Raw genomic sequence first — 20327 nt, forward strand, 5'->3', positions numbered from 1 at the left:
TACCTTTTCATTCAAAAAGTAATACCAGTGAAGAGTGTATTCATAAATCTATATTCAAGATGTAGCCACATTATATAAACCAGAATTAGCAGCACACCCACTACTGGAAAAGAGACCATGCTGGATATGCTTCCATTGCATCTTTGTGTTACAATGGAGGTAGCAGCAGGGACATACAGGCTAAAAACAGGAAATCTTTGGGATATCCAGAATCCCAAACAAATATAAAGAATGTGGTGAACACAGGAATGGTCGGGGAAATGCTGGATGACTATGCAGTAGCTTCCAGCTGCTTTAACAAACCTTTCAATGTAACAATTGGGAATAGGGAGCAGTGGAAGAATTAATCATGATACTGTTCAGGTGATAAATTCTGATTTATTGACAAGCTGAAAACAGACAAAGATGCTGGGACATGTACATTGGGTACACTCTAGACTCAAGATCACATTCTCATTGGGGAAGCTGACTACAGTACTCCAGACAGAGATATTTGCTATCAGAGTGTGCACAGAAGGGAATCTATGAGTTGCTACAAGGATCATAGCACCTACTTTCATTCAGAAAGTCGAGCAGCTCTGATATATGTATCAATCCCTGAAACGAAATTCGAAACGAGATGAAGAATCATCTTACTATGGCAGGAATCCCTTGTAAGGCTAGGGGAAAGTGACAGGGTAAGCTGACTGTTGGTCCCTGATCACTCTGGTGTTACTGGTGATGAACAAGTGCTGATAGGCTAGTCAGAACAAAGGCAATAATCTCATTTCTTTGCCACCTACCCTATCACCATGGTTATGGAAAAATCTAAACTACATGGCTGGATCAGAAGGCAACACATAGAACTTTTGACTAAGGCACAAAAACAGAAACAGGGCAAGCTAATGATGTTGAACCAATGTTTAAAGAGAAGTTCTGCAATCCTTGGTCTGAACAGGAGGCATATTAAGCTCATTTTAATTTTAATGATTGGTCACAGGAACACTAAGAAATATCTATACACAATGGAACTAGAGAAATAAATCTCTAAGTGTAAACTGTTTGGCGAGGGGGGTGAAACTGCACCACATTTAATCTTCCAATGCAAAGCATTACAAAAGACGCAAAATATCCAGGTCCCTAGCCCTTGAAGAGAATGTGTCTAGCAAAGACCTAGTAAAGTAACTACTACTACTCTTCATGGGTGCCAGCTGGCTTTATTATGACAGGAAGAGATACTGGACAATAAACTTAATTTTGGTGTGGGAAACAAGAGGCCAAGTCCACTGTTGTTTTGTATCCCTGATTAAATCAGTGTAAAGCACAGCCACACAGACTGGGATTAACTGCTCCCCTTAACAGTGTCCTCGAGTGCCAAACTATTAGGTGCACTCCATACTGAGCGGCATAAATCTGCATAAAGCTTTTAGCTTTAAAATTAGACATGTCACCCCTGGAAGCTGATGCAAAAGTGGTAAAACCATTAAGTGTTGAGTAAATGATCGGCACATATTGTTGTTGTTGTTGTTGTCTTCAGTCCTGAGACTGGTTTGATGCAGCTCTCCATGCTACTCTATCCTGTGCAAGCTGCTTCATCTCCCAGTACCTACTGCAACCTACATCCTTCTGAATCTGCTTAGTGTACTCATCTCTCGGTCTCCCTCTACGATTTTTACCCTCCACGCTGCCCTCCAATGCTAAATTTGTGATCCCTTGATGCCTCAAAACATGTCCTACCAACCGATCCCTTCTTCTAGTCAAGTTGTGCCACAAACTTCTCTTCTCCCCAATCCTATTCAATACCTCCTCATTAGTTACGTGATCTATCCACCTTATCTTCAGTATTCTTCTGTAGCACCACATTTCGAAAGCTTCTATTCTCTTCTTGTCCAAACTAGTTATTGTCCATGTTTCACTTCCATACATGGCTACACTCCAAACAAATACTTTCAGAAACGACTTCCTGATACATAAATCTATATTCGATGTTAACAAATTTCTCTTCTTCAGAAACGCTTTCCTTTCCATTGCCAGTCTACATTTTATATCCTCTCTACTTCGACCATCATCAGTTATTTTACTTCCTAAATAGCAAAACTCCTTTACTACTTTAAGTGTCTCATTTCCTAATCTAATTCCCTCAGCATCACCCGATTTAATTTGACTACATTCCATTATCCTCGTTTTGCTTTTGTTAATCGGCACATAAACAAGACTAATAATACTGATAGTTTCAACATGCACAGCTTCTTTATCCCAGCTGACTATACTGTGCTGGAGCTGTGAACTACAATGCAGTGATGAAATTGGCAAGGTTTCAAAAAATTTGAAGAGACAAATACCTCTAGCAGAGGTGAACATTGCATTGTAATATCAAAGTAGATCAATAATTCTTATGGTTACAGGTCTGTGCAAATCTCTGTTTACAGCCCTTGGTTCTTATTTCAATCCTCAATTAATAATGATTAACTCTGTTACTGCTGACATGGTGAACTATCTGCTTTGGATACATAGACAGGCAAGTCTCAGCACTTTACATTTGCTGAAAAGATAGAATCTGAGATAAAACTGACTTTCCATCTCAGCAGTAAATGTGGTCACTGTCAAATGTCTGCTCTTATGATGAAAGCGGTTTGGCTTCCACTTTCAAATACAAACTTTCAGCAACTGTTTTTGCACAACAGTGATGTGTTGACAGATTGGCAGCATAATGTATCAGAACAGAACTTTGAAGTATATATGTGCAGTTACTTTTTTTAATTTATTACATTTAATATATGTTACTGTAATAAATAAATCTCATCCTTGGTGTCAATACCAGTTATGTAATTGATGGGTGTGTTTTGATTTCCAACAAACAATAAAATGAGACAAAAATGAACATACAGTTGTTGATGATAAGCTTTCAGACAACAACATTGAATTTGGCCATAAATTAAAAGATTTTTCCTGTTCCTAGCAACTGATCAATTAGGACAAACAAACAGGCCTACCAAAAGGCCATTTCAATACAGAAGTTGGGCAATGCTGTTCTATTTGAGAGTTGGGTAAAAGCTGGAGAGACAGACTCAATGCAAAACTGAATACGCATAGAGAAGTAGTTAGTCAAGAACAAAAGTATATTATTTATTGCTATGAAAAACTACAGTCTGAAAGCAAATATTCTTGGACAGAACCAAATGTTAAAACGTCCTAAGCCTGTGTTGTCGTCATCAGAAATTTAAAACACACTGCTGGATAAAGGCCTTCAACAGACCGCTCCACACATTATGGTCATCCACCACACACACCTATGCTACTCCAGTGCCTTTCCTAGTTTTGCCTACCCACAGTCCATTAAAACATTGTCTCTGTCTGCTCCAACTCAATCACAACAGTACACTGAACTGACAGCTCTGCAGTCTCTCTGAGACCTCCTCCATTTTTCCACTTCTTTTGATGCTCAATTTTTCACTATGCTCAAAGTCTGGCAAAAGTTGTAATGCTGATGTACATATCGACCATTATACTAATGTAGGGTAAAGCTCTTGTTTCTCAAAGACTGTTAGCACTGATTTTTCTAGGACACTATGAATCAAAAGCAAAATGGTCAGTTTATTCACACTCCCTTCTATGTGCTAAAATAATCTTTAAAACTTGCAAATGGTGCATTGAGTGATGCCCATTCTATCATTTAGTGATTATCTTGTTCATTACAGATTTTTATAAATCTTGTGAGTCCCCCTTTTTATAAAAGTGAATTATTACAGCAATGTTCCAATTCTGTAAAACTGCTTTCCTACGTAGACATTTGTTACTTAATTTTCGGTATTTATTTAGTACATTTCCTCTCAATTTACATACTTTAATAAAAACGCTGATACATTGTGGTGCTTTTCCAAAATTGGTCCTTCGAATAGCTTTATATATGTCTCCCAGCATTACTTCCAGAATGTCACTGTTTTCATCATCTATCTATGTTTGTTATTCATCTGTTAAACTAAATAAACACTGAACAAAATTTTCAAATACTGTACTTCCAAAACTTCCCCTTTAGATGCTGTGCAATCTGCCATCTTAGCTGATGAAATGCCAATGGTCTCGCCTCATCAAATATACCTGTTCTTGTCAAAACAGCAAAGCTAAGCAATGTCAGGCTCGGCCAGTACTTGGATGGATAACCACCAATGTACACCACATGCTGTTGGCAGCTTTCCCTTGTCTTTACGGCAAAAGGCAGGAGGGGTAGTGGCACAAAGTTCCCGACCATCAGACTTTCCGCCAACGCCGTGGCTTATATCATTAAGCTCATCGGCTCCCTTGGTGCTACTGGAGGGAGTGAGCTGTGTGCAGGCACTGGTTTACACCCCTTCCTTCTCTCATCATCACACTATGCACACACATTATAGTCACATTTATCAGATACACTTAAAACTTTATGCTGCTACAGATGTGCTTTCTGCATTCTGTGCTGCGGGCGACTTTTGTTATGGCTGTACTATTCACCTCACTGAAAACTGAGAGCAAAATGACATCTCATTTTGTTCTTTGAGTTATTGGATTTTATATCTGAGCCACAGTCGCATGAGATGCACCCATTCACCTCCTTGCCCATCTTGAATTGTGTGGTCATAACAATTGTCATATTTTATAAACAATTTAAGATATCAAAACAATGTTTTTTGTGAATGATAGCATACAATGAAGCACATATGCTGAACGATAACTGCTTGAAACGTTTTTGTTCACTGATAGACGAAAGTAACACATCCGCAGCAGTGAGAGTTCACCTGCTCAGGGTGCATCCAAATGTCTGTAGCACTACAGGAAAAACTACATGGCACGTGTATACACTTCCACAGCATTGGGGAAATGGCACAGCAGGATATGTACAGGTATCCACAGCAGCAAAAGGTTTAAACAGACAACTCCCACACTTTGCAATGGAAAGGTAAAGTTCAAGAGGGTGCAAAAGACAGAAAAACCTTTCCAATTAGGTAGCTGAACCTGCCCTTCTTGGGTCTTTCAGCCAACAATGTCACATGACCTTACTTTTTACTGATGAAATGTGATCCCTCCCAAAATTAATTTTCCGTTCTGTTTTCTCCATACAGCATTGTTGTTGTTACTGATTGTTTCTCTTACCAAATTTTCACCGTAGCTTTCACACCCTCTCACAGATATTTATGAATAGTTTTATGTAACTGAACGTATTCTATAACACTGCTATTAGTATTTACTTGTAACTCCCATTTTCTGTTTAAGAGTTGCTTTGTTCCATTTTGGTTTCTTCATTTTGCACACAACTTTGTTAAATAATTGCCCCCTTTCTCATATTTCTTGGTGTAATCTTCACTTTCTAAGATGCAAAACCTGTTGCATACATTCATCTGGTACACCTCCCTCTTCTCAAAAAGTCATGTTCTTTTTTAAATGTAAGAGAACTGCTGATAATTAGTATTGCAGGAAACGATAATCGTTCATTCCCCCTTTCCTCACCCACACCAGACTGCCTCCCAACCCCTCACCGCTCAACCAGAGGAAACCTCTTCAACTCATCAATTCAGAGGTCACCACAAAGCTGTTTTTCTGGATGTGGTGTTTGGTGCCATTTAAGGCAGAGTCTCACACTTACTCTGAATGGAGAGAAAATGCAGGAACTTCAAATTGGTGGACTGAGCTCTTTACCTTCTGTTTCTGGCAGAAGGTTTGAGACAAATGGATACAGAAATTTTTAGAATTTTTTATCTTTATATGATTCAGAAGAATTAAAAATGCACAGAAGAGAGAAATGCTTCTTAAAAACCCCTGGTATCATTTGAACAAACATGTAAATTAATTACAGTGAATTTTGTCCAGTTTTAGCTCAGTGTTTGGTATAGCACATTTACATTTTGTTGTCTAAAAGGAAGTACCAATGAGAAGGGTGTGAAGAGACTATCAACTGTGACTGAATTTTTACACTAATAGCAATATTGTTAGTGTTGGAGGAATGTTCTTCTAGAATGTAAATTAAAAAAAAAAAAAAAAGATGTGAACTACTTAGTCAAGATCACTGTAAACAATCTTTACTGTTGAGCACCGGCTTCAGTAAGCATGGTTACCATCTGCAGATGTTGATAAAACATTTTTACACACCTTGAACACCATTTATCAAAATCTGAAGATGGTAACGATGCTTACCAAAACTGGTAATCAACAATCAAGGTTGTTTACAAGTTACCTCAGCTAAGAAGTTCACCCTCTTTCAAGTAATTATTATGGGTCACCTCCTATTACTCGAGATGAGTAAACTAACAAATACTTTTGGACTAAAAGAAGCACTGAGTTGATAATAAGTGCACAAAAAAAGAAAATCTGCTAACTTCTGGAGTTATTCTTTGACACGTAAGAGTAAAACACACACACACACACACACACACACACACACACACACACACACACACACCTATGGCCCCTACGAGGTGCTGCCTAGACTAGGAGTGGCAATGCTATTTTTCGGGTGGTGAACAGGTTGTGGAGGGGGTTAGTGTCGGGTAGGGTAGGTAGAGGGAGAGGAAGGCAGGAGGCAGAGAGAGGGACTGGGGATGGATGGCTAGCATCTCAGAAGGGAGTGACTGGTTTGCCTGCTAGGAAAGCGGAAGGAATTGTAGCACCCAGTGGGAAGCAGCACATGATGAAGGTGAAGTGGGGACATGAACTGGGAGAGGATAACCAGATGGATGAAGGGAAACTACTCAGTGGAGGGCGCAGGGACAGTGAATTACCTGAGATTGAGGCCAGAACAATTAAAGGAGCAAGAGATGTGTTGTAAGGATAACTCCCATATCCATAGTTTCAGAGAAGCTGGTGGTGGAGGTAAGGATCCTGGTGGCTCGGGCTGTAAAGCAGTCACTAAAGCTGAGCATGTTGTGCTCAGGTGCATGTTTCGTCACTCTTTGATCTCAACAATAGTTTGGCGGTGGGCATTAAGCCTGGCCGACAGCTGGTTGGTAGTCATACAACATAGAAAGATGTGTAGTGTCTGCAGCAGAGCTGGTATATGACAAGGCTGCTTTGACAGTGGTTTGGCCTCTCATGTGTTAGGATGGCCAGTGGCAGGACTGGAGTGGGAAGTGCTGTGTGGGTGGACTGGGCAGGTCTTGCACCTTGGTCTACCACAGGAATATGATCCCTGCCGCAAGAGGTTGGGAGCAGGAGTGGCATAAAGGTAGACTGGGATCTTGTGTAGTTGGGTCGGTCACAGAAAACCTCTTTAGAGGGGGTGGGAAGGATTTTGGATAGACTGTCACCCAAAAGGGTAGAATGAGAGATAATCAAAGACCTGGTGAACAATATGGGTCAGTCGCTCCAGTCCGGATGATATTGCATGATGAGGGGCATGCTCCTTTGTAGCCAATTCTTGGTGGTGGTGGGAGGGTTGGGGTGAGAGAGAATGTAGTATGGGAAACCTGTTTGTGGACAAGGTTTGGGGGCACTGCCTGTCTGTGAAGGCCTTTGTGAGGTCTTCAGCATACAGGGCAATAGAGTTCTCATCACTGCAGATATGTTGTCTATGAGTGGCTAGGCTGTATGGCAGGAAGCTTTTGGTGTGGAAGGGAAGAGAGCTTTAGAAACGGAGGTATTGTTAGTGGTTAGTGAGTTTAATGAAGATGGAGGTGTGGATGGAGCCACAGAGAGGTGGAGATCAACGACCTGGAAGGTAGCACATTGCTCCACAACCTCTACACCTTTTCTCCCATCTGTTTCAACAGATCCTCCTCTACCCAACGCACCATTTTCCTGAACTTGACCTCCCCCTCCCTGAAAGCTCTATTCATACAACTGTCCATGTTAAACCCACTAGCCTCCAACTGTAACTGCCTTTCAACAGCTGTCATCCCTTCCACACCAACAAATCTCTTGCCAGAGCTGTGGTTATCTCTCATTCTGCCCTGGAATGAGAGACATACCACCCAAGACCCTTTCCACCCCTCCTAAATTGTTGTTTTAATAGCCACAAAAACCTACACAACAACCTAGACCATCCGCATAACACACCTACTCTCAAGCCCTTGCAATACAGGTTATATTTCTGTGGGAGAGCAAGGTGCAAGACCTGCCCAACCAGCACATCCTACTCGAGTTCTATCACAGCCTTATTCTATCCCATCAGAGGCCGAGCCACTGTGAAAGCAGCCATATCATACATCAACTTTGCTGCAAACACGACACAGCTTTTTATGTTAGTATGACTACCTACCAGATGTCCACCTGGGTTTGTGCCCATTATCAAACTGTTGTGAGAAACAAGGTGGACCACACAGCGGCACAACATGCTCAGATTCAATGGCTGCTTCACAACCCAAGCCATCTGGATCCTTCCCTCCACCACCAGCTTCCTTGAATTACATAGATGGAAGTTAGCCTTACAACACAATCTCAGCTTCCAGGATCGTCTTGGCCTCAATCTCAGGTAACCCATTGTCCTCACATCCTCCACCCAACATTTTCACCTTCCTCCACCCTGTCACCCTCTCTCAGTTCAGCCCCACATCACCTTCAGTGCGTCTGGTTCCCACAGGCCACTACAATTGTGCCAGCCCATATACCTGCCATCCCTCCCTCACCCTTTCCTAGCTGGCAAACCAGTAGCCTCTCTCCAAGATGGTAGCCACCCTACACCAGTTCCTCTCCCCTCCCTGTGCCCCATCTGACACTATCCCCACCACAACCAGTCCACCTGCTGAAAAATAGCATTGGCACTCTTAGTCCAGCCAGCACCATGTAAGCAGATACGTGTGTGTGTGTGTGTGTGTGTGTGTGTGTGCGTGTGTGTGTGTGTGTGTGTGTGTGTGTGTGTGTGTGTGTGTGTGTGTGCGCGTGCGCGTGTGCACATGCACGCACACGCCTGTTTTACACTAGACTGTCAGAGGCTAACTCCAAAAGTTATCAAGCTTTCTTGTACCTATCAACAACTCAATGCTTCTGCTTTATGGTGAGTGGTCTCCTTTAATCCAGAAGTACTTACACAGTAATATCATTAGTTATGTTACGTAGCTTAGGGAAAAAATATTCCACTGAAAGGCAGCAAAGCCAATCAATTAAATCAATTAAGGACACAGTATATTTACTCAAGTATAAGAAAACACTGAATATAAGATGAACATCTCCCCCCCCCTCCTTTTTGTTAAGAGGAGACTTGAGAAAATTTTACTTTTAACATATTCTGACTAGTCAGAATTACAAACTGTTTTACTGATCTATATACCTGCTTAAAAAAGTTAACATACCAATTCCTAACTTAAGACTATTTCTTGTCTACATTTTCATAGAGCAAGGAAAAATAATATAAACAATAAGAATTGGTTCACTGTAATTTTTATCATAATTTCACTTTTTCCTTACTTTCTAAGCCAGTTGCCTATACTATCACTATCATCAATCATAATCACCACCACCACTGCAGCCACCACCAATATCACCACCACCACTGCCACTGGTATCACTGCCTGGGATGATCGTTTAATCTAACCAATGAGAAGTAAGAAAAAAGATAATGCACGAGGATCATTCCGAAAGTACAAAACTTTTTTTCCTACAAAAATTTTTATTTGATATAATTAAATGAAACTATGTTTTACACAAAATTTGATACCCAAGCCACTAGGTCTACAACTTTGCTTCTGCCGTTTTTTCTGGAAGTTCGGGGCTTTATTATAAAAATTTACAAAAAAATTATGAATCATAGTATTGCCCATCACTGTCAACTACATTCTCCCGTCTTTGGGATAGCATACGAATCCCATGGCGGAAGAACTGGGTGTCTTTTGTGGTGATCCACGAATCGATTCAATTTTGCACTTGTTCATATGATCGAAAGTGCTGGTCAGGCAGACTGTATGCCACTGATCTAAAAAGGTGGTAGTTAGAGTGAGCAACGTACGGAGAGTACAGCAGGAGTGATAGGAGTTCTCATTTCAATGTTACTTTGTATATTTTGACGGGTTTTGCGACATAGGGTCGACCACTGACCTGCTGCAAAATTACCTTTATGTGTCTATCGCTATATTGTGGCCATTTGTGTTTCAGTGCTGGGTTCGAACGCATCAGTTGCTTTCGATAAAGTTGTCCTGTGACTGTCTTCATCTGCTTCAGTAGCTACGAAAACGTTCTGTCTTCCACCGTCATGCCAGTCATCGACATCAAAATCATCGTTCTTAAGGCGTTGAAAACATTCTCTGTATGTTCTTCCACTAACAGTTCCCTCATCATTAGTCTTATCCTGCATTTTAAGAGGCACAGCCACAGATTTTTTCATGTTAAAGCAGAAAATTATAACTTCCTGCAAATGGTGAGAAATGGGTAAGTATGTTGATGTACTTATTGAGAATAACCTTATGATGCAATCACAAATCAACTAATATTTTTATTGAATTATGTTTACAGATGCCTAAGCTTACTGTATTACATCTACGACCAACCACCCGAACCCCACTTGCCGCTACTGTCATCTATTGTAAAACGGCAGAAGCAAAGTTGTAGCCTAATATTTTTCTACCTAGTCACCATTCAATTTTAGGTACTTGTCATACCATTTTACCAGCTTTTCTATGCCTTCTGCATACTCAATTGTCGCCAAGTTGTTGAACTACCGATTAACGACTTCTTTAAATTCATCATCACTTATGGAGTGTTGTCCACTCAAGAAATTTTTCAATTTGGAGAAGTGATAACCACTTGGAGCTAAGTCCAGACTGTATGGTGCATGCTGAAACATTTCCTACTGAAACTGCTGATGCAAGTCTTATTTCACTCCCACTACCTGTGGACACTGATTATCATGCAGGAGGATGATACCACTGGTTAGCATTACACGTCACTTGTTTTTAATGGGGTGGCAAAGTTGTTGAAGCAGCTACAGCAGGTCACTGCACTTATGGTTTCACCTCTAGGCATGTAGCCAATCAGCATGACACTCTTATGATTCCAAAGCACTGTAACCATAATCTATCTGGTGCTCAAAATTTGTTTTGCTTTTTATTTTCAGTTTAGTTGGGTATCATGAATGCTTTTTTTTTTTTTTTCCTTAGTGTGAAATGTGATGTCCAAATCTCATCACCAGTGACAATGTGATTCAAAAATTCATCTCCATCCTTTTCACAGCAGCTGATAAATGTCAATGTAGCTGCTATTCATTTGTTTTTTGTGTTTGTCTGAAAAAAAAAAAAAAAAAAAAAAAAAAAAAAAAAAAAAAAAACCAGGCAGACACCATGTTATAGTTCAGATCTGTACTAATAATCTCACACAACAAAGTTCTTGAAATGTCTGGAAAGAATAAATGCAGTCCACAAACAGAGAAATGCCTGTCATCTTGGATTTTTGTTTCAATCCATTTTTTTGTCCATCAGTCACCACTCAGGGATATCCCGATCAATTATTGTTGTGAACATTCTTTCATTCACCATAAATAAACATGATACTTCACTTCAGAACTGATGCTTCATTCTTTACATTACTGTAAACCTCAGATATCTGTCTATAAAATTTGATGGGTCAGACTTTTTGCGTATTTAAAAAGTGGATAACAGTACACATCTCACACTTGGTGAGACCATCAATTTTGTCACACATTGTTAAGTCATACAGCTAAGCAGTAAATAACCATATTGGAAGATAGCTGCCAGCAAACTGGAGCGAATGAGTATGAAGATCAGTGGTCAGTCGGCAGTGGTGGTGGTGGTGTTGTGGGGAGGGGGTGGGGGGGGGGTGGGGAGGGGAGGTGCAGTCACGTGTCAAAACAAAACATTCTTTACTTTCTGAATGACCCTCACATTTTTACATATGAGCTGGAATGAAATTTATAATCCTGCTTGCCATAAATATTTGCCTGTTTCTTCCAAATATGTTGCGACTCCTGGTTGGATCTAAAAACGCAGCTGTCTTTTCCAAATGAATAGCGGTAGAACCACAATGTAGACGTGTTTGTGAACACTTCTTCATTGTGAATTGGTCTGACATTCCATGTGACTATGTGTTATGTGTATATTATCTACATTTTAAATGGCTGTTACCTAACCAAGCACTCCTAGTTCAGCTTTAATAGGTCTGGCTTGAAAATGGTCTTTGTAGTTCAATACTAGTGTCTGTAGGGTTATGTGCCTAGTAAGTGGATAAAGGATGGGAAAGACCCACCATGATTTAATAATGAAATTCAACAGATGCTGGGGAAGCAGAAGTTGTTGCACAGTCAGTTCAACAGCAAATGCACAAATGATGACAAGTGAAGGTTAGCTGAAATCTGCGGGTCAGTGGAAAGATCTATGCATGAAGCATACAATAACTACCATTCTCACAGCTTAGCAAAAGATCTAGCAGAGAACCCAAGAAAATTCTTGTCTTATGTAAAATCGTTTAGCAGGTCTAAGGCTTCAATTCAGCCCCTTGTCGACCAGTCTGGTGTGGCAGGTGAAGACTGCAAAACGAAAGCCAAAGTTTTAAATTTCGAGTTCAAGAAATCATTCACACAGGAGAATCGTACAAACATACTATCATTTGACCATAAGATAGACTTATATATGGACAACATAGTAATATGCATACGTAGCATAGAGAAGCAATTGAAAGATTTGAAAGCAAGTAATTTACTAGACCTGGGTGGAATCCCACTATGATTTTACAAAGAGTATTCTACGGCAATGGCCCATTACTTAGGTTGCATTTATTGTGAACCTCTCGCCCAGCAAATAGTCCCTAGCAACTCCAAAAAAGCTCAAGTGACTCCAATATATAAGATGGGTAAAAGAACAGACCCACAAAATTACAGACCAATATCCCTAACTGCTTTTGCTGCAGAATCCTTGAACATATTCTCAGTTCGAATACAATAAACTTTCTTAATACTGAGAAGTTTATATCCACAAACCAGGGTGGTTTTAGAAAGCATTGCTCATGCAAAACTCAGCTTGTCCTTTTCTCACATGATACACTGCCAACTATGGATGAAGGCCAACAGGCAGATTCCATATGTCTAGATTTCCACAAAGCATCTGATGTGGTGCCCCACTGCAGGCTGTTAAAAAAGATACGAGCATATAGAATAAGTTCATAGATATGTGAGTGGCTCAAAGACTTTTTAAGTAACAGACCATAGTATTTTGTCCTTGATGACGAACTTTGGTCAGAGACAAGGATATTGTTGGGAGTGTTCCAGGGAAGTGTGATGGGACCACTGTTGTTCTCTACATACATAAATGATATGGCGGACATGGTGGACAGCTATCTGTGGTTGTTTGCTGATGATGCTGTGGTGTACTGTAAGATGTAGAAGTTGAATGACTGTAGGAAGGTACATGACGACTCAGACAAAATTTCCAGTTGGTGTGATGAATGGCAGCTAGCCCTAGATGTGGAAAAATGTAAGTTAATGCACATAAGGAAGATGAAATCTCCAATGTTCTGATACAGTATTACTAGTGTCCTGTTTGACACAGCCCAGTCATTTCAATACCTGGGCGTAATGTTGCAAAGCAAATATGAGGGGGAACGAGCACATGAGAACTGTGGTAGGGAAGGCGAATGGTCGAATATGGTTTATTGGGGGAATTTTTTGAAAGGGTGGTTTCTTGTACAGGAGGCCACATACTGGACACTGGTGCGACCTATTCTTGAGAACTGTTCAAGTGTTTGGGATCCGTACCAGGTCAGACTGAAGGAAGACATCGAAGCAATTCAGAGGTGGGCTGCTAGATCTGTTATCGATGTAGATGTAGACACCAGCATAATTAAACGCAACCAAGAACAAATTACAATACAGAATTTATGATACACACTTGCTCTTAATTTAATGTAACCAAACCCCTATCTGTTTCAATGATGTCTTTCATCAAACAAATGCCGCCTCTGCCTTCACATCACTTCCTTCAAACAATGTCAGTGTCTGATGCACTCAGCATTACCTACAATAGTACAGAAGACAATGGGAGAATATGCCCTCGTTATTTAACCACATCTGCTGACCAGCTCCGCATCATCAGTTGGTCCTTGCTTTACAAATTCCACAACACTGAAAAATAACAGAACCTTCAATCCCATGTGGCATGTCCAATCACCGACAAGAAGACAGCAGGAGAAGTGTGTACAGTAGCAGCTACAGTTACTGTTACATACCAGAGAGGTCTGCAGAGTAGCTGTGAATGGCAGTGGCATCTGATACCTGCCAACCGGGTAGGGATGGCGTGGACGACACGGTTGGGCCGACAGGGCCAGCTGTGTACACGCAGTTGCTCAGGTCACTGCCCCCACTCCCATTGCTGCCACACTCTGGGCTATACGGCACTGCTGCCTGTAATGTATGTACACAGGAACACTGCTTATGGGTAAACCTCCATCTGGGCAGCTATCGATGGCAGAGATAATACAGTAACAGCTCAGAAACACATCCACAAAGTCCAGCAGCTCCAAACAAATTCTGAAAGTATATAATTATACTTATACATAACAATATTTAATATAAGACAAGTGACCAGTGTCAGCAGCAAGAGAGAGAGAGAGAGAGAGAGAGAGAGAGAGAGAGAGAGAGAGAGAGAGAGAGAGTCAGGATAAATATTTAGTCTGTTCCCCACCCCTTTTTACATTACTCATTGGGTTTCTGTCCTAAAGCCCTTTTTACATTACTCATTGGGTTTCTGTCCTAAAGTTAGATATAAAATTTCTAACTCATCTGTCACTCTCTCTTTATACCATCCAGAAAACTCACTAAAAAAAGTGTCCACATGAAGCAGCTAAACATATTTATTATGGTTTATTATGGCGGGTAAAAAAGCTGTCAATAGCTATTTGTTCTCAGAAATCACCTAAAAGAAATTAAAGCTATTCTTAACCCCAAGGCTGGCTTCAACTCTGCAGAACATGATTTACCTATCCAATTACAGATGAGTCTACAGTTTAACATACACTCTGAAACACAGCATAACTCATCATTTTTCACACAACAAGCATGGCAGAGGTGATGAGTGAAAGACAAAAATCCCAGAACTGAGTGGCAATCAAACCTCGGATCTTTGGAATTGCAGTCTGGCACTTATGCATCGAGCCACACAGAATTTTACTATCTACCTCTGAACATCAGCCACACACTAACTTCTCTGAAACTTGGCCTCAAGTACATACACCTATTTCATACCAAATATTCACTTCCCACTCCACTTATTAAATTGACAACTTTGGCTCACTATGAATTCTTGCTGCATCCTTTGTAGTCTTTTCATTGTTACATCTTGGAATCATCAAATCTAACCTCCCTTACCTTATCCAGATAAAAGCCCCTCCTGTCAGTACAACTAGAAGGCCAGTCACCAGCAGAAGTCTTACCCCACCTAACAATCATCTTGGTGAACAGTGCTTTTTCCATCGTTGTTGTGAACTGGTGCACACACTTAGTTCAAGGCCAAGACAACTTTTACCTGGCTCCATCCACGATCCCACAGACGTATGTCAAATCCCCCTCCCTTGTGGTACATCGGTTGTCTCATATCCATTTATAAACTTGAGCACTGTGGATGTCTAACAGTGGCTGGCACCACAGAGATGACAAATCCTTGCAAACTAGTGCATTCACTTCACATGTAGAGCCTATTAACTTCAATCACAGCTACCAGGCATTTCAATCTCAGAGTATACCCAATTCTCATTCTGCTTTGACCCACAGTGTAAACTGTGCCTCCCTTTCTACTAGTTTCCTATTTCATATTACCTCAGTAAACTCTGACATTTCTTATGCAGTTGAACAGTTCACAACTCCATGGTACCTCCACAGTCAGCTTTGAGTATGTCTTTACACTAGTGATTACACACACAAATCTGCAGTTCAAAGGTGCATAACCACAATGTAGAGTGACTGGTGACATCTGTATATGCTAAATCTTCTAAAATTAGCTTTCATCCTTTCCATGTCCCAAATTTTAAAGCTAGAATATAGCACTTTCCTATATGCTGGCCTCAGTCTCTGTAATTGCTCAATTCACAATAAAGCACAGATCATCTACAGTACCTACACCTCAACATCTTTCTTACAATACTGAGCTTTCAGACTTTATTTTTGCTGCAACAAACAATTTCTGCCCCTCCCTCAAAATACAATCTCAATGAGTGCTTTACAGAGCATTGTACTGCAAACAAATCCTTTAGTACTGTGATATCCTTCAGAGATCTGTTAAGCAACCAAAGCAGATCTTTGAACATGTTCCTCAATAACACCTAAAACATTTTTCTCCAATCTGTTACTGTCAGATAATAAAGAGTGAGATGGCACCATAACAAAAGGGCCAATGAAGACAGGCTATCACAGGTTCCCAGCAGTAGATGATGCTAAGGTTGCGGCGACAGAGGAATACACCACACTGTCAGGTCTGGTAAATACATAGACAGGGCCTGCTTATGATCACTGCCACCAAGACAGTCATGTTGGCCTTCCCCAGAGGCTATGGGTCTGGTTATGTATTCTGCAGACATGAGATATCAATGTCATTTATTTAGATTTATTTAGTGTTACTGAGGAAGCAGTATCTTCCGCCCACCCTGCTTTCTTTTAAATTTACTTGTATTAAAATTATCTGGTGTTACACAGTGTAGTGACGGTTAATACAGTAAATGTGTTAAGTGTCTACTGTTTGCTTGACATGTTCCAAATCCCCGAAGTTTCTCCTCCGTGATGAGAGCTATGGAACATGATGGATGGAAGGGTGGATGAATGAATGAACAACTATTGAACTTATTCTTGAAGATGGCTCAGAGCCATTTGTGGAAACAGGAAAATTCGGGCCAAAACATTACACAGATGATACCTATACACATTATGACAACTATTTTAGCCAAATGATGACACACTTCCATTGAGACCTTTCCAAGATGGCATACCTGGCTACTTGGCACAGTCACAAAGATACAGAAATCAAGTACATTGGAGATCTAGGTGTTTTTCACTGTAATCCCCCCCCCCTCCCTTTCCCAGTGCCCTTTTTCCCTCCTTTCTTGTGGACATTAATAACACAAACCACAAAATGTTTCTTATATTTCTTTGTTGCTCAGGTGTTCATTCTTAACTGAAATATTAGTTACTAGTTGGTCAGGATTTGTAAGACCGCCATTAACTAATCAAGTAACTTGAGAAGGGCAACAATAAAACTATGACGAGACGCATGACCAGTTATTGAAAGCCTTATGAAGCCTAACTGAGCAGTAAATAAATCAAGTAAGGACATGGGGCATAAATGTACTGAAAATTGTGGGCAAGAAATGTAACATTAGAAAAGTTTCATGATTTGCACAAACAGACAGAACCCAACCCAATAAAATATATGCAAGTGACCTCCTCCATGTCAATGCTTAGCTAGCCTATACCTGAATACACTCTTGTTCATCATCTACATCTACATGGATACTCTGCAAATCACATTCAAGTGCCTGGCAGAGCGTTCATCGAACCACCTTCACAATTCTCTATTATTCCAATCTCGTATAGCGCGCAGAATGAAAATTGTGGGCAAGAAATGTAACATTAGAAAAGTTTCACGATTTGCACAAACAGACAGAACCCAACCCAATAAAATATATGCAAGTGACCTCCTCCATGTCAATGCCTAGCTAGCCTATACCTGAATACACTCTTGTTCATCATCTACATCTACATGGATACTCTGCAAATCACATTCAAGTGCCTGGCAGAGCGTTCATCGAACCACCTTCACAATTCTCTATTATTCCAATCTCGTATAGTGCGCAGAATGAAAATTGTGGGCAAGAAATGTAACATTAGAAAAGTTTCATGATTTGCACAAACAGACAGAACCCAACCCAATAAAATATATGCAAGTGACCTCCTCCATGTCAATGCCTAGCTAGCCTATACCTGAATACACTCTTGTTCATCATCTACATCTACATGGATACTCTGCAAATCACATTCAAGTGCCTGGCAGAGCGTTCATCGAACCACCTTCACAATTCTCTATTATTCCAATCTCGTATAGCGCGCAGAAAGAATGAACACCTATATCTTTCCATACGACCTCTGATTTCCCTTATTTTATCTTGGTGATTGTTCCTCCCTATGTAAGTCAGTGTCGACAAAATATTTTCGCATTCGGAGGAGAAAGTTGGTGACTGGAATTTTGTGAGAAGATTCCGTCACAACGAAAAATGCCTTTCTTTTAATGACTTCCAGCCCAAATCCTGTATTATTTCTGTGACACTCTCTCCCATAGTTCATGATAATACAAAACGTGCTGCCCTTCTTTGACCCTTCTTTGAACTTTTTTGATGTACTCTGTCAGTCCTATCTGGTAAGGATCCCAAACCGCGCAGCAATATTCTAAAAGGGGATGGACAAGCGTAGTGTAGGCAGTCTCCTTAGTAGGTCTGTTACATTTTCAAAGCGTCCTGCCAATAAAACGCAGTCTTTGGTTACACTTTCCCACAACATTTTCTGTGTTCCTTCGAATTTAAGTTGTTCGTAATTGTAATACCTAGGAATTTAGTTGAATTTAAAGTTTTTAGATTAGACTGATTTATCATGTAACTGAAGTTTAACGAGTTCCTTTTAGCACTCATGTGGATGAAGTCACACTTTTCGTTATTTAGGGTCAACTGCCACTTTTCGCACCATTCAGATATCTTTTCTAAATCGTTTTGCAGTATGTTTTGAGCTTCTGATGACTTAATTAGTTGATAAATGACAGCATCAACTGCAAACAACCAAAGACGGCTGCTCAGGTTGCCTCCAAACTCGTTTAGATAGATAAGGAACAGGAAAGGGCCTATAACACTACCTTGGGAAACGCCAGAAATCACTTCTGTTTTACTCGACGACTTTCCATCAATTACTACAAACTGTGACCTCTCTGACAGGAAATCACAAATCCAGTCACATAACTAAGACAATATTCCATAAGCGCGCAATTTCACTACAAGCCGCTTGTATGGTACAGCGTCAAAAGCCTTCCGGACATCTAGGAATACGGAATCAATCTGAAATTCCTTGTCAATAGCACTTAGCACTTCATGTGAATAAAGAGCTAGTTGTGTTTCACAGGAACGATGTTTTCTAAACCCATGTTGACTGTGTGTCAATAGACTGTTTACTTCGAGGTAATTCACAATGTTCGAACACAATATATGTTCTAAAATCCTGCTGCATATTGACGTTTAACAATATGGGCCCATAATTTAGTGGATTACTCCTACTACCTTTCTTGAATATTGGTGTGACCTGTGCAACTTTCCAGTCTTTGGGTATGGATCTTTCGTCGAGCAAACGGTTGTATATGATTGTTAAGTATGGAGCTAATGCATCAGAATACTCCAAAAGGAACCTAATTGGTATACAGTCTGGACCAGAAGACTTGCTTTTATTAAGTGATTTAAGTTGCTTCACTACTCCGAGGATATTTACTTCTACATTACTCATGTTGGCAGTTGTTCTCGATTCAAATTCTGGAATGTTTACTTTGTCTTCTTTTGTGAAGGCATTTCGGAAGGCTGGTTTGGCAGCACTGTCTTCGATAGTATCTCCATTGATATCATGCAGAGAAGGCACTGATTGTTTCTTGCTGCCAATATATTTCACATACGACGAGAATCTCTTTGGATTTTCTGCCAGGTTTCGAGACAAAGTTTCATTGTGGAAACTGTTATAGGCATGCCAATCTTTGGGATTTTGCGTCTGTTTAAATTTGGCATGTTTGTTTCGTTGTTTCTGCAACAGTGTTCTAACCTATTTTGTGTACCAACGAGGGTCAGTTCCATCGTTTGTTAATTTATTTAGTATAAATCTCTCAATTGCTGCTGACACTATTTCTTTGAATCCAAGCAACATCTGGTCTACACTTACATTATTAATTTGGAATGAGTGGAGACAGTCTCTTAGGAAAGCGTCAAGTGAATTGTTATCTGCTTTTTTGAATAGGTATTTTTTCACTTATTTTTAGAGGATTTGGGGATTACAATATTCAATCTCACTACCACAACTCTGTGTTCAGTAACCCCTGAATCGGTTTTGATGCTCGTTATTAACTCAGGATTATTTGTTGTTAAGAGGTCAAGTGTGTTTTCACAATGGTTTATTATTCACGTGGGCTCATGAACTAACTGCTCGAAATAATTTTCAGAGAATGTGTTTAGCACAATTTCGGATGATATTTTAAGCGTACCTCCGGAATTAAACATGTATTTTCGCCAACATATCAAGGATAAATTAAAGTCAACACCAACTATTATTGTGTGACTCGGGTAGGTGTTTGAAATCAAACTCAACTTTTCTTTGAACTGAATTAGGAGGTCGGTAAAAGGATCCAATTGTTATTTTATTCCGGTTGCCAACTGTGACCTCTGCC

The 20327-nt window shown here is 40.3% G+C and overlaps 1 protein-coding gene across 4 annotated transcripts in view; it reads right to left on the reverse strand.

The window, feature by feature from the left end:
• Positions 1-20327, reverse strand: part of LOC126354866 (forkhead box protein J3-like) — a 49565-nt gene that overhangs the window by 8995 nt on the left and 20243 nt on the right. For 2 of the 4 annotated variants that reach the window (XM_050004858.1, XM_050004859.1), the window contains exon 5: positions 14107-14281. In XM_050004858.1, the coding sequence (XP_049860815.1) occupies positions 14107-14281 (175 nt within the window). Of the gene's footprint in view, positions 1-14106; positions 14306-20327 lie in introns of all 4 variants that reach the window. The other 2 variants (XM_050004855.1, XM_050004856.1) reach the window with 1 other exon arrangement.

The sequence above is a fragment of the Schistocerca gregaria genome, chromosome 3 (assembly GCF_023897955.1).
Source record: "Schistocerca gregaria isolate iqSchGreg1 chromosome 3, iqSchGreg1.2, whole genome shotgun sequence".
NCBI lineage: Eukaryota > Metazoa > Arthropoda > Insecta > Orthoptera > Acrididae > Schistocerca > Schistocerca gregaria.